General features: G+C 41.3%; 2 protein-coding genes across 2 annotated transcripts; one reads left to right on the forward strand and one right to left on the reverse strand.

Moving 5' to 3' along the window:
• Positions 1 to 433: 433 nt before the first annotated feature.
• On the forward strand, positions 434 to 6,801 carry LOC139285389 (transient receptor potential cation channel subfamily V member 1-like). The gene is made up of 15 exons (XM_070905953.1): positions 434 to 573; positions 988 to 1,139; positions 1,368 to 1,520; positions 2,063 to 2,200; positions 2,301 to 2,605; positions 2,859 to 3,035; positions 3,674 to 3,829; positions 3,933 to 4,028; positions 4,120 to 4,190; positions 4,286 to 4,451; positions 4,543 to 4,609; positions 4,717 to 5,051; positions 5,391 to 5,515; positions 6,138 to 6,244; positions 6,332 to 6,801. Exons 1-15 carry the CDS (start codon positions 434 to 436, stop codon positions 6,409 to 6,411), a joined length of 2,268 nt encoding a protein of 755 aa, XP_070762054.1. The 3' UTR covers positions 6,412 to 6,801.
• A 3,475-nt stretch (positions 6,802 to 10,276) lies between these two features.
• LOC139285760 (protein FAM222B-like) lies at positions 10,277 to 14,914 on the reverse strand. Its single transcript, XM_070906405.1, has 3 exons — positions 14,816 to 14,914; positions 12,637 to 12,764; positions 10,277 to 12,294 (listed from the first exon to the last, which is right to left on the reverse strand). The coding sequence occupies exons 2-3, from the start codon at positions 12,716 to 12,718 to the stop codon at positions 10,277 to 10,279; spliced, it is 2,100 nt and encodes a 699-aa protein (XP_070762506.1). The 5' UTR covers positions 12,719 to 12,764; positions 14,816 to 14,914.
• Between the last annotated feature and the right edge of the window lie 52 nt (positions 14,915 to 14,966).

The following is a 14,966-nucleotide window of genomic DNA, read 5'->3' on the forward strand; positions in this document are numbered from 1 at the left end:
TGATCTTTCAGTGAAGCATTTTAGGCATTCAGACCATATTGAGACATTACTTTGAATCAAAACATACATGTAAGTGTTGTTTAACTCCAAACAGTCACTAAAAAGTGAGAACATATGATTAAACAAGTATTTAATACCTCACAGAAGAATACCAGACAGTAAAAACCCATTCAGGGGGTGTGCTATGATCTCAAGCACACTAGTACTTTCTACAATTGGAAAACTGCTGTTAAGCAAACAAGAGGCTTTCCCTCTGGGGAGAGGGAGGAGTGTGACCAAGGTAATACACACCTCATTACACCTCAATCCTGCCCCCGACCTTTGCAATTCTACACCTGTGCAGCTGTAGTTCATCATAGCTGATGAGCTACTTGTGGAAGCAAACAGCTTGTTGTTATACACGATCAAGACTTGGTTATTATCAACAAAAAATATGGACAGTGAACAGCCACCGGACAAAGTGGAGCCAAACAAAGGACAAGAAGAGGAGGGGAATAGTCTGGATTGGCTCCTTGGAAAAGACAGCTCAGTAACGATTCCTGCACCTATGGATACCAACGTCTCAATATCTAGGTAACCGGTTCTACTGTGATTTCTGTCTCACAGATTATGCTGTGGCCTTTTCATTAATAAATGATACAAACTGACTACTGGAGATGTCAACACAGAAATCAGTGTGGTACTATAGCTGCTGAGAAAAAATGTGCATTTACACCTTTAGGGACTGACAGGTATCAGGTAACAGGGTGTCGGATTTCTGGTAAACAAGCGTCAGCTTGTTTGAAGCCCTTATTTGTTCACAAGCTGGTCTGGATCCTTTTTCCAAGAGACTCAAACAAATATTGTGTTAACGAAGTGTCGTTTGCACATGATATAAAAAGATTACCAGCCTTGTGATGTGTTGAAATATTGTAACAATTATTGCATAGTTGGAAATCTTGAGCTGTATAATGCATTGTATGATTTGTATGGTTTTCTACATTTCAGACAATATAGTGTCCGTGTTGACAACATTTGTAAAGCATTCACCAGGGAGAGAGTGTTTGAAGCAGCATCCCAGGGGGACACAACTCAACTCAAAGGCCTGCTTGACTACCTGCGAATTAATGCTAAGCGACTTACGAGCCCAGAATTCACTGGCAAGTACTGAAGTGTTTCTGATGATATGATATATATATATGTGTGTGTGAGTATGTATGTATGTATATATATATATATATATATATATGTGTGTGTGTATATATGTATATGTATGCACTGTATATATGTGTGTGTATATATATATATCATATATGATGTGATATGATATATATTTGATGTGATTAGTGTAATGAGAAACAAAACTATTATTTGTGCACAACTTTCAGATGAAACAAATGGGAAAACGGCACTCCTTAAAGCTTTGCTGAATCTAAAAGATGGCCAAAATGACACTGTTGAAGTCCTCCTTGACATAGCCGAGAAAACTGGAGATTTAGAAAATTTAATCAACTCATCTTACAAAGATCCTTGCTACAAAGGTAGGTGAAACAAATTGTCTGTCATGAGTAATTGTGCTTCTGAAGCTGAGGGTCTTAAGGATGTTGTGTGTTGTTTAGACTACGAAATTCGCCACAATAATGGATTTCTGTCGCACGAGCAAGAACAATTCTTTTAACGGTAAAAAGGAGACAAACCGTACATGTAAGAGTAGAGTGCAGCAATCATTTAAAGATTCAAGATATCATCAGTGTGCCTGAACTTTGGATACTCGTTATGAAATAAACATAGATACTATACAATATATAGATGTCTATTTCATAACAGGTATCCAAAATACAGGCACACTGAAGACTTTTTGTGATGATTTGGCATTCTATATTTTATTTGAGGCATATCTAGTCTAGTGTCAGGTCAATGCACTTTGGAAGTCTCCATCAGTTCCCATTTGTCATGAGAAAGTTTTGGGCCTCAATCACAAAATTATTAAATTGATAAGGGACTTTTGTCTTAAACCTGAGATTAACAGCGTGCAGAAAACATCAACAACCTGTTTCCTGTAACAACAAAACACATGTCGCAGGTCAGACAGCCTTGCACATCAGCATTGAGAGAAGGAGCTTTGACCATGTGAAACTGCTGGTCCAGAAAGGAGCAGATGTGCAAGCCAAAGCCAATGGGAAGTTCTTCCAGCGCAATGCAGGACTGGGCTTTTATTTTGGTGGGTAATTACATCGTAAAAATAACTAGAAGCTACATTTTCTATCCCAGTTGTTTATGGCCATATCTTATCACTAAACTCATCTTTGTGCTTCCAATAGGAGAGCTTCCTTTGTCACTGGCTGCCTGCACCAACCAGCCCAACATTGTGTCCTTCCTCATGGAAAACCCTTACAGAAGAGCTGACTTGACCGACCAAGACTCACAAGGAAACACTGTCTTGCACACCTTGGCGATCATAGCAGACAATACAACAGAAAACACAGATATGATTGCCAGGATGTATGACGAGATCCTTATTCAGGACAACAAACTTGAGAAAAAAAGAGAAGTCCACTTGGAAGCAATTGAAAATAATCAGGGGTTGACTCCTCTGAAGTTAGCAGCCAAGCTAGGCAAGATTGGGGTAGGTTTATTTCACTTTTTAAAGTATTTTTTTATTTTCAGATGGAACAGTTTCCTTTAATGTGTTGCAGTCCTATTTAGCATGGCTGCCTTTCGAACATTAATTAACCAAAAAGTTGGGACATTATCTGTCACAACACATTAATGTCTACCCATGTACATTAACACTACCTGCCATATGTGTGCAAGGCATGAGAGGATGCTTGTATTGTCACACAAGATGATTATCTCCTTTCTGATCTCTCATTGGCCAGCTGTTCAGGCACATGTTGCACCGTGAATTTGTGGATGATGAGATGAGGCCGCTGTCCAGGAAGTTTACAGAATGGGTCTACGGGCCCGTTCATTCCTCATTATATGACATGAGTTCCATTGACACCAACGAAGACAACTCTGTGTTGGAGATAGTCGTCTTCGGGAGTGATATTCCGGTGAGAAATATTTATTTTGACCTTGTTTTAGCGTATAATCATCTGTACATGTCCTGTATTTACTGACGGGGTATCATGGTAGCAGCGAAGCCTTTTTAAACAATGACAAGAATAGTCATGGGTGTGGTCACATGTAACTGTCAAAGTGCAGCATAGGTCGAGTACAGTTTTCAAAATCTGTACAGCAAGAGGGAATTATGCGCAGTATGTATTACATCGCAGACTAACTTGTGGTCCTATTGTCCAACACAACATCATGCTGCCTCAGATAATATGGTACAAGATTAAGTCAAGAAATATTAAATATATTATGCTAATTCCATTGATGCAAAAATCTGAGTATATTTGGAAATGATGTTAAGGATATATTAATGATAATGGAGTAATTATGTCAGAAACAAGACAAATCTGAGTGAATCAGATACTCTGAAATCACAACAACATACAGTATAAACTGGGATAGCAGCGCTACAAAAGCACAGAAGAAAATATGTCAATACTCTGGCAGCAGTTTAAAAAACAAGCCCTCATCACCTTCATGAGGCACCTATTAAAGGCCTTTGGAGTGCTGCTATGCCAGTGTATATATAGAGGAAGTTGGTGTTTTTTAATGTGAAATTGTCCCTCTGTTTCCTCAGAACCGTCCTGAGATGCTCCAGATCGAGCCTCTACGTAGTCTTCTCAAGGATAAGTGGGACAGGTTTGCTTCCAAGTTATTCTTGATGAATTTCTTGGTTTATCTGATATACCTGATCATCTTCACCACTGTGGCCTTCTACAGAAAGGAAGGGCAGGTAAGACGAATACAACATTGAACAAAACCGTCCTCTAACTTAAAACAGGACAAACTGTTAAGAACTTCATCACCTTAAGGACTCCTAACCTTTTGACCTGCAGCCACCGTTTCCCATCGAAGATGTCCCTATCGACTACCTTCGTTGCATTGGTGAGCTCATCAGTGTCCTTGGAGCAGTGTGGTTTTTCTATAAAGCGGTGAGGAAGTGGAAACTGGAGCAGTAATTCACACACAAAGAGTCAAAATTAATTTCAAACGATTTCCATATGTCTAATTCCTAACTCACAGATAACTATTTTCAAGAGGAACCCCCCAAACTTCAAGGCTCTCTACACTGATGGATTCAGTGACATTCTTTTGTAAGTATCGCCATGAGATCTTTTATGGCCATACCTCTTATGAAGGATACCTTTTTTAATGTCACTGCTTTCTTACCACTCCACTTTGTTTGCAGTTTCCTGCAGGCAACACTCCTTCTGATCTGCACCATTTTGTACAGCTGTGGGAGGAGAGAATATGTCGGACTCCTTGTGCTCTCGCTGGCTCTTGCCTGGGTCAACATCCTTTACTACTCAAGAGGCTCTAAACAAATGGGGATGTACAGTGTCATGATGCAAAGAGTAAGAATTACGTTTTAGTAACCAGAGGTCACAGAAAGGGTTGCCTGGTGATAAATGTGTTACCTAGTTTAAAGTCTGTTTCTCTTTTTAGATGATTCTGGGTGACCTGCTACACTTTTTATGTGTATATGGTGTCCTGCTTTTTGGATTTTCTGCTGGTAAGACTTTATGGACTCAAAATGCAAACAGTTAAGCATATGTAGAATAAAGACTTGAAGTGTTATTCAAAGTAAAGACCTCTGACTTATTTTCTCCTTATCCATAGCTATTGTAGCTCTCATAGAGGAATCCCCTCCAGCTCATAAAAAACTGGCCAATGGCACACTGGCACGTGGAAGGAGCTTTGGTCTCGAGCCATTTAAGTGCAAGAAGCCAAGTTACAATGACATCCGTTTCACAATCCTGGAGTTGTTCAAGTTCACTATTGGAATGGGAGATCTGGAGTTCACTGACCATGTTCAGTACAAGGAAGTGTTCTACATCTTGCTCATCTTGTACATTGTTCTCACTTACATACTGCTGCTCAACATGCTCATAGCCCTAATGGGCAACACAGTCGAAAGAATCTCAAAAGAAAGTGAAAACATCTGGAACCTGCAGGTGGGAAGCTATTCTAGTCTGTAAACAGTACACAAAACCTAATGTTGACACGCTGGATTAGGTTGATCTCACAAATCCAGGATAATTCTTAAGGATGTGTATAAATACTGCTGGATATAAGTAGATCCAACACAGGAAATTTAGTTTGCATTGGCCAAAACAAAGCTAACCTTAGAAAACAGAATGAATATCTAAAATATCTTAAGTTTCTTTTGAAGAAGCATTGAAATATGAGTCGTACAAATTCTGACAAGTGTCTCCAGATTGTGTGCAAACAAAAAAAAACTTGACACCAAAGATTTTTGTTTAAACCACTGTCATTGTGTTGCACATCCTCAGAGGGCTTTTACAATTTTGGACATGGAGAGGACTCTACCAAGGTGCCTGGCGAGCAAGCTTTACTCCGGAGTGTCGAAGATGGTGTGTATCAGAGGCGAGCAGGAAGAGAGTCGTAGATTTTTCAGGTAAACCATCACTGGATGTGTCTGATATTTGGTCCTGTTGTAAGTCTGCACAGGTGTAGAAAATTTCTTTGGAAATGTTGAATTGTTAAGCTTGGTACAAACATGTTTAGGAGGGTGTTACTGTAAGCCTACTGTCAACACCTATAATCTTTGTGGATGAAAGTGTGTGCTAGTATAATTGTCACCCAGTGACCTTAAGCACAATTTATACTGACCACCTCTTTAAAGGTTAGTTCACCCAAATTACTAAGAAACTAAATCACCTCTAGTGGTGTGTAACTATGCAGATTATTTCAGTTGTATGTGGTTTTAATCTTTCCAGAAAAATTGCCCTGCTTAATCAAGATATTCTGAATTTTACATGGGAAGCATTTATTTGGTAGAAAATAGTTCCAGTGGCAGATTATCCATAGTGATCAGGACATTGTCTCTAAAGAAGACACCTAAAACTAAATTACCTTCACCTAGATTGTATTGTAGTGGCAAGAGAATACAATGAATACCACAATGGGTAATTGGGGTAAAGTCAGTAATTCCCATTATGCCGGCTGGTGCTTTGGGCAGCGACCAAGTCAAGCATTTCTAGTGTTCCACATGATCAAGGAGTCTTCTTTGATTTCAGGGTGGAGGAAGTGAATTGGAGACAATGGCGGTCAGATCTTGGTGTTATCCGGGAGGAAGACCCTGGGGATCGCGTGATGAAGCCACAGTCCCACGACCAGACTCCTGGTATAGTGACAGACAACACACAAACTTGTACTTGCCGTTTCTTCCTGCTAATATGTCACTAATGTGAGTTTCCATTTAATATTTCAGGGAATCTGTGGAACTTCAATCACCTCTTGGAGAGGATTCGTGCCAGACGTCGCCAACCACAGCTTTCCAGCATTCCCTAAGTTCACCACTACATTAAAATCCAAAATTTCAGTTTATTTATTTATTTTGGATCCTACAGCAACTGTTTTTTATATTCTACCTACTATTTCTTTAAAAATAAACTCTGTGCTGTACAAACAGCATGTCTACCATTAACTATAGATGATTAGTGTCAGAACTTCTTAATTATACATTCAATTAACACCAACTACAATTCCCTTGTTTTGAATTTACCTATTGTTTATAAACAGGTCATGCTTGTAGAATGTCTTATCTGATTAAGTGATTGAATTCTAATTTAACTGAAATATAGATTACATACCAAACATTTACTTTGATATTCCCTTAAATCATCTTTATATGTACTGAACAAAGACAGTCACTCATTAAAGCTTTGTGTTTGCAAACTTTATTTTGGTTAGGGGGAATGTTTGTGCAAGACATTTTATTCCTGAAGGTTAGGCAAAACTGGAATATCACATTTTCACAAAGTAGAGAAAGTAAGCCCCCCTCCACCACCGTTCACAACATGATAGACCTTTGATAAACAAAGACAATCATATTAATTGGAGTAAAAATAAATCTAGAGAGAGTTGTTACACACCTGTGCCCCAATAAATATTGCCATCTGAGTCGACTAACGTGATGAGCTACAATGTGCTTAAGTAGATTATATTCTTACAGTGCATATTGACATGTACTGTTTCTGCACGATTATAATGTGAAATACAACCACAAAACATACAAAGTTCTGGTTAGAACAACATCTGAATCTGAAAAAAGAAAAATTGGGGTGTACTGTGCAGACAGGAACCACTCACTCTAGATTTTTTTTATCCTCTGTTCACATCTTTACACTTTAACTTCACAAGATTTTCTTTAACTGTCCAAATGAGGGCAGCAGCTCTCCTTTATGTCACCAGGTTGTTGCTTATTACTGTTAGAACATAGGTTCGCAACACAAGCTTGCCAAGGCGTTTGGCTGGGGTGGTTACAGAGAGGGACGCTTGGTCACTTTGGTCAGTGAGTCAGCAGCAAACAGTTCACACATCCCGACAGAGTCTGGGAATCGTGGCACACTTCAGGACTTCAGTCCATGACACAGTATCAGTAGTTACACTAAGTAGCTTGGTCCCCCATCAGAGATTAACTTCGTGCACCTTGTCAGTGTGCACACCTGTGTGCAAGTACCCAAGCTTAACATACACACACGCAAGCACCCACTCACACATTTCTCCATACTAAGCCCAGTGGAGGCACTTCATATGAAACTGTAGAACCTGACTATGTCGGGCTGTAACGAGGCAGTTCAAAATAAATAGGGCAGGTCTGTCAAATTGTTTAGTGTTGATTTAAAGTTCAGAAACCCAAACAGGCCTGGAAGGTGTCCGTCTTTAGGCCACAGTGGGTCAGACTCCTGAAAAATCACTGCCACTTTGAATACTGGTCAGTTATAATATATTTAGAATAATCTCCAAATATGGCCGGTAGAATGGACCTTAGCAAAGTTACCAGCATTTGAGTGGTCGTACTGCGCCCATCCCATAAATGAAACCTTATTTTCACTGATACAGCCCATACATCTTTACTATTCATACACATGCACACACAAATCATACAAGTGTGTGTTAAGATTAAAGTCAATAGCAGCTTCAAGGGGCAGGCACATCAAAAATGAGAGCCATGAAAAAAACAAAAAACAAACAACTGCCATCAAGTATGAAGACCAAAATCCAGAAAAGCTACGGCTTGCATCTCAGCTGTCTCTCTAAAGATGACTTATCATCTTGCCAGTCTTTCTCCCTTTTGACCTGTACTGTATTCTGAGAACAATTCAGAGAAGAAGAAATGCTCAGCGCTGTGAAAGACATCAGATTAAAGCATGGATGCAAACCTCTTATTTGCCTCTGAGTGCAGACAATTCAGATTGCACTGTCTGCGTCAATGTGTGTCACCTATGGCACCTAATGTGAAATCACCTATGGCTTCAAGATGCAGTGGTCCAAAGAAATAAATTAAGAAACTAAATAAGGATTTTATTAAGTATAATAACTAAAACACTGTCCAAATATTTTAAAATAACTGCTACAGCCCTGGTCTACATACCTATTAATGTTGCTAAATACTATTCATATTTGACTCTTAAAACCATCTTAAATCCTTGAAAGATAGGCAACATTTGAGACAGTAGGAGAGGTGATTTATCAACAGGTATGAGTAGCATTATCACCATAATATTTCAAAAATCACCCATCCCCACTGCCTATACATATTAACACTGCCCAATGATCTGACAGTACAGTTTTAACAGATTTCAAATGAACCAAAGAAAAAAATTACTTTTTTATCTATTTTTCTCACAATGAAGCCATACTTAAATTGGGATTATGGCAAAGAAAGTCAGTTAAGGTAAATATTAAGTAGAGGGTAACTACTGTGACATTTAAGGCTTTTTCCAGAGGGCTTGAGTAGAGCAATATATGCTCAGACAACATCAACCCGAAAAAGGACTAGAGGAGGAAATGGGTCCAGAGCTCCATGCTAGACACATCTAGCAAAACATAACCTGTATTAAATGTTCATACTTTTTTTCTTTATTAGGTAGCAGAAATACAACACAGGGTGAGGCCAGTGATTAGTAGATGAACAGCCCACCACAAGCCACACAGATTATGTCCACACCACATCAGTTCACTTGCATTACAGTAGTAAAGTGGTGAGGAAATGTGTTGGAGGGGAAATGAAGCATTTTCCCAGCTTGCATTATTTGAAGTACTTGCACGCTTGCAAGTGATCAATTTGCTTTTCACATAATGACATACATACTCCATTTTAATATTAATGGGATGCCATTCTGTTTCACATTAGCTATAGACAAATAGGGGCTAATGGAGTTTCTGCTCCTTTTGCCAAATGTTAAGCATAACATTTAAAAAGTAATTTCTACAGTTCAAGTAGGACCATCTAAAGAAATACAACAAAAACTGTAATAAAAGAATAACTACTTCAAAAGCCATTCTTGAAATATTACACACAAGAGGGCAATTTAGACTTTCAAAACATAAGAAAAACTACTTGCAACTTCAGAAACTACATGAATCTCAGAAATGGAGAATGTTACTGTTTTTGCTAGTGCTGGCTTTGTCTTATTTATAACTAAAATTCTGCTCAACAGTGACAGTAAGCCGTTTTTGCACATCGTGATCACCCATGGAACGATGCAAAAACTACCTGTACCACTCGCGGTACAGTTCAGAAGCCATGTTGTGTTCCTGATAGAGTTGTGTTTCTCACTTAGGCCTGTTATCAAGTGTACACCTTAACTATGGGAGGGAGCGCCTGGGACAAAAACCTTATCAACAGTCTTATTAATTGCATATACATGTAACCTTATTTAAAATGGATCACAAACCTGTTAAGAGGATAAATAATTGCAAATAAAATCATTACACAAGGACATCCTAAATCTTGCCTTTGGGCAGTTGTAAGGCCACAAATGCTGAAAAAAGTTGAGTTGTTCCATGTCAACCAAGGAAAAGCACTGTGACAATCATATGGCAAGCATATTCTCTGCTGCAAATTAATATTTTAGAACACCATATATACATGAACAAAGAGCAGCACGTCCATGCCAGTGATGAAAAGAGGAATTCTACTCAACAGTGGACGACAATCTCAAAAACCCTTCATCTGCAACAAAGGTACGACATGGCTTAAGACCTGAGGAATACTTTGAAACATCACAACCTGGTGGGTCTACAAATCAAGCTCTGAAGCAATAAAATGTAATTGATCACTTGCAAGATCTTAAAGAATAAACCACAGAAGCTGAAAGTAGCTGTTGAGAAAAACTCAAAACACACCAAGGGGGGATAGGTGCACACTTTAACGGTAGCCTGGGTGATGAGTGTGGACACCTCCGCCATTATTGGGATCCTGAACTTGGCCCATGGCTGACCTATGCATCTTCTCCATCACACCCATGTTTTGCTCCTGAAAGCTGGGCATCTGGAAGTCCCCTCCTAAGAAATCCACATTCTGCATCAACTTGGACTGACCTGTAGGACCCTCTTTCCCTGGCCTGTACTTTGCCCCAGGGATGCGGTCTGTGGAGGCAGCAGCCTGCCCACCCTGGAAAGCCACTGGGAGGTCCTGAGGGCCGGATCCATTGTTACCTGCTGTGGCTGGGATGCTGCCCCACGGTGGTTGCATGTAGTGGCCATTAATGTAAGGCATAGAACCTACTGGGCAGTTAACAGGGGATGACGGTTGTGGTTTTTCTGCAGGGTGTTTTAGAGGAAAGGACTGTGCAGTGTTGGGTAGCTTGTGGGAGTAGTTGAGGTTTCGAGATGAGAAAGCACACTCAGTTGGAGGCTCCATCCTTGGGTTCTTGCAAGGATGGGCCCCCTCAGGGGGCTGCTGCATGTGGGCCAGTTGATGTTGGGCCCAGGAGCGCTGCTGCTGTTGCAGTTGCAGCTGCTGCAGTTGTTGTAAATGTTGCTGCTGCTGTTGTTTCTGCTGATGTAAATGGTGCTGAAGTTGCTGCTGCTGCTGCTGTTGTTGTTGTTGTTGCAGTTGTACCTTCTCTGGGTCTGTGTGAAAGGCAGGTATGCTATTAGTAGCCACTATATTGGGCTGTGAATGGAGAGCAGCATTGGGAGTTTGAGCTGTAGCTTTGTCTAGGGGTCCCACCATGAGGCAGCTGGGCACAGAGCCCAGCACCGGGTGGTGAGAGGACACCCTTGAGCTGGCGTTGATCAGCAGGTTGCGGCTGATGGGGCTGGGGTTTGCAATCTGACCCTCACAGACTGAGGTGGCACCCATGCCAGCCCGTGCCTGGCACAACTGGTTGATTTGGTGCACAATGCTGCTCAGGTCACCAGGCCGGTTCTGATGCAGGCTGGCTGCCATGGACAGTGGGATGGTGGAGGTAGATACAGTTACATTTGGTGGGGCGTCTGCGTCAGGGAGCTTCCGGGGGCCATATGCCCCTGGTGGGGGCTGCTGGAGGCTATTAGGCATGGTAGGAGGTCCTGCACCCACAACCTGGGTAAGGGGCTGTGAGCCAACTAGCCCCTGGGTGTGCTGCAGGCTCGGAAGCTGAGCTGCATCGGACATGTGGCGCAGATCCTGAGTCACTCCTTGTTGTGTAAGTAAAGCTTGCGGAGGAGCCGTCTGATGCTTTAGTGTTTGCAGATGAGACAGATGCTGCTGTGGTACGACTGGTGGACAAGACTGGCTCTGCTGTTGCTGTAGGGCCTGGGTGTGAGGCACGCTCTGCTGCCTCTGTATGCCTTGTGGGTGAGCCAATCTTTGCTGCTGGGAAGTCTGAACCTGGGACAAGCTCTGCTGCCGCTGCAGGGCTTGTGAATGAGCCATGTTCCTTTGCTGTAATGCCTGTGGGTGAGGCATAGTTTGAGGCTGCTGTAAAGTCATTGGATGAGTCATGCTTTGTGGTTGTAGTGCCTGTGGGTGAACCATGCCCTGCTTCTGGGCAGCCTGGGCCACAGGCTGAGACGGGCCCTGTAGGTGAGGAGCAGGTTGAGGAAGATTTAAAGTGCTTTGAGTGGCATACGGCCCACTGTGAGGGTTCATGACGGCCTTCTGAAGCTGTCGAGTGCGGCTACCGTCTGACTCTTTGATGACGCCTTTGGCAGGCGCACGGAGGACAGCCAGCAGGCCCCTACTGGAGCTGACCTGAGAGGGGTAGGGACTGTGGCGCTGGCTGGACGAGGATGTGTCAAGCCCGTTGACTGTGCGGCGAATGTGCTTCCTTTGAGGTACTTTGACACTGTTGGGGAAGATCTGGATGGTCAGAGGGTTGTTGGCAACTTTCTTAGCATAGGCATCCAACTCTGCTGGGGTTGGATAGCTGGCAGATCTCATCTTCTGTGTAGTTTCCCCTGCAATGTGTAAAAGGTCAGACAAACGGAAATGCCTAGCAAAGCACACTGACTGGGATTTGATGATACATCATAACACTATATACTGAAATGTACTGTAACACCACACTGTATGGCAGTAAGCAATGTGGGAATAAAATGTACTGCAGCATGAGCTCCAGTGTTGCTTTATCTGCTACGGCTTTTTACTAAGAGTTATGTAGTCATTGAAGCTAGCTTGGCCTTTTATGGACAACAAAAACTCACTTCCCCTTCATTAATGTTTTGCATCAAATCCATGGTGCCCTTAAAAGTGGGCTTGAGTCAAAAGCCGGCACAACAGTCACTTATTTTTGCACTTACATTTCTGAAGTCCAGTGTTCATCTGCGTGCGAGAGAGAAGTCTGACGGTAGGGTCACCTGATGCTGGCAGACAGGCCAGCATGTCACTATTCCACTAATGCAGCATGGGACACCTTCTCCTCACCATACTGAGGAGAAACAGGCACAAGTCAGCTGCTGACAGACACTTATGTTGGTGTGAAATTACTTTGCTATCGCCTATTTTCACACCAAGTTCAGTTTGACCTTTTGTAAGCGGCAGCTTGTAAGAAACTGACATGATGGTTCTGTAAAAGCTCACTGTGTACACCCTGCAGCAAGCAAAAGAGCTGAGATGGAGATGGAAAAGATGTTTTTTTTCCTTTAACAAAACAGCACAGACACAGCATGATGGCAGGCTGCAAGCCAGCCAGCCATTTTCTTCAAACTCACACAGTAAAAATAAAAGCACCATTTCCTCTTCTGAACATGTTTTAGTAGGTCATATTATAAAAAAGCTAGACCCAAATCGAAGTTGAAGCATTGGTACTAAATCTAAATGTATTTTAATGCAGACAGTCATCTTGTTGAATACCTGCTTACACAAAGAAGAACAAGTCCAAGACAGCACTTTAGCTCACAAATAAGCTTACTCCAAAAACCTTTTAGAAAATTATGAAAAAGATTATACCAATGTAATGACGTGCAAGTAAACCATAAGTAAACCTAATTACTGGTCAGACTTGGAGTCAGTGCCATGGTCTGCGCTGGAATTTTTTTAAATGCCAAAAACATTAGAAGGACAGGTTCACATTTTATATATATATATATATATATATATAAATAACTTTCTGCTTCACTCCTCCTGTGCTTCCTATGGAAGAGATGGGGGACAAAATCCATACTTGGGCTGCAACTAACGATGATTTTCGTTAATTAAAATCACAATTCATTGATTAACTGTATGCTCAATAAAATGTCAGGAAGCTCAAGGTGACCTTACCAAATAAGACAAAACATAAGACAGCATATCACAACTTAGAAGCTTGAACTAGGTAATGTTTGGTATCTTTGCTTGAAAAATTACTGAAACGATTAATCAATTATCAAAAGTAATTTTCTAATAAATTAACTGACTAATTGTTTTAACTCTAGGGATACGGCTTGGGCCTTTGTTGCAGTAGTCACCAGCTGAAACATATAGGTATTACACAAAGAAGCAGTGCTCAGATCAAGGACATAAGGTAGAGTTTAGGGAAACATCCATGTCTCCATTAGCCAATACCCAGTGCCACATTAATGGACTTTTTTTTTTTTTTTTTTTTTAAATCGTTGTTTGTAGCCAACTCCCCATCTCTTCCATTGGACGAACGTTTCTTATGGTTTAGCCACACATCATTTTGCAGACTCATCACAGATTTGTAGACAGTTTGTGATTCATCACTTTTTCACTTCCACTGTTCAAATGCTCGACTGACCGTTGTGGTGGTACAATCTTAATGAGCGAAAAGGGTTTTTAGATTACATTTACTGGTGAGATAAAGTGTTGTGTTGGACATATATTCACAGGCTTCTCTATTTGATCTAAATTCAAATGCATTTGGCTTCAAGACCAATGCCTCTAAACTGACTTGGGTTAACCTTTTCATCCTCTCTATCCCACAGGATGACGCAGTGGAGTGAGAGGTTTTAGAAGAACGAAAGGAAAAGAGGATCTTCATTAACGCAGACTGGATAATGTGACCTTTTCTACAGACACAGGTCACACTTACCGTATGGGGCTATGGCATCGTCCTCAGCTAACGCCTATTTTAACCTCTGTCGTATTTTTTAACGTGACGAATCACATATTTATCAGCATCTCATAGAGGGCTAGGTTAACTTTCAGACAGCAAGTCTGTAGCTAGGTAACGTTAGCCATCTGTCTAGCAATTCAGCCTTAATCTGCTGCACTTTAATACAGCTAGCTAACGTTAGTACCGATCCAATAAATGTAGCTGAACTATTTCAGCAAGCAAACGCGAACTGGACTGACTGCAGGGCCACGACACCTCCCAAAAATGGTGAAATTACATCGTTCAATAGGTTACATCGAGTCAACCACCACAATAAATAAGGAGCTTCTTTGTGCTTATTGTGACGAGGCCAGCTGGTTAGCAAACTTTAGCTTTTCATTGACGAAAACACCGACGCGACCCGTAATAAAGAGGACAATACTTACTCCTCACGAATCTACGAGTTAGGAAACTTCATTTTGTGGAGATATAACGTTGATATTCTTTTTAAAATGAAGAGACCATCCCCAGTGTGTTGGTTCTCCGTGCTGCTGTCCGGCTACGGCAGCAACATTTCTCACGCATGCGCAAAAAGAA

The sequence above is a fragment of the Enoplosus armatus genome, chromosome 5 (genome assembly GCF_043641665.1).
Source record: "Enoplosus armatus isolate fEnoArm2 chromosome 5, fEnoArm2.hap1, whole genome shotgun sequence".
In the NCBI taxonomy this organism is placed as follows: domain Eukaryota; kingdom Metazoa; phylum Chordata; class Actinopteri; order Centrarchiformes; family Enoplosidae; genus Enoplosus; species Enoplosus armatus.

Excerpts from the sequence above, each read along its gene's own strand:
- LOC139285760 (XM_070906405.1), bottom strand. The coding sequence starts at position 12,718 with ATGCTGGCCTGTCTGCCAGCATCAGGTGACCCTACCGTCAGACTTCTC. Across the intron at positions 12,295-12,636 it reads GAACACTGGACTTCAGAAAT|GGGAAACTACACAGAAGATG; the intron begins GTAAGTGCAAAA and ends TACACATTGCAG.
- LOC139285389 (XM_070905953.1), top strand. The coding sequence starts at position 434 with ATGGACAGTGAACAGCCACCGGACAAAGTGGAGCCAAACAAAGGACAA. Across the intron at positions 3,830-3,932 it reads TCTACAGAAAGGAAGGGCAG|CCACCGTTTCCCATCGAAGA; the intron begins GTAAGACGAATA and ends TTTGACCTGCAG. Across the intron at positions 5,516-6,137 it reads GAGAGTCGTAGATTTTTCAG|GGTGGAGGAAGTGAATTGGA; the intron begins GTAAACCATCAC and ends CTTTGATTTCAG.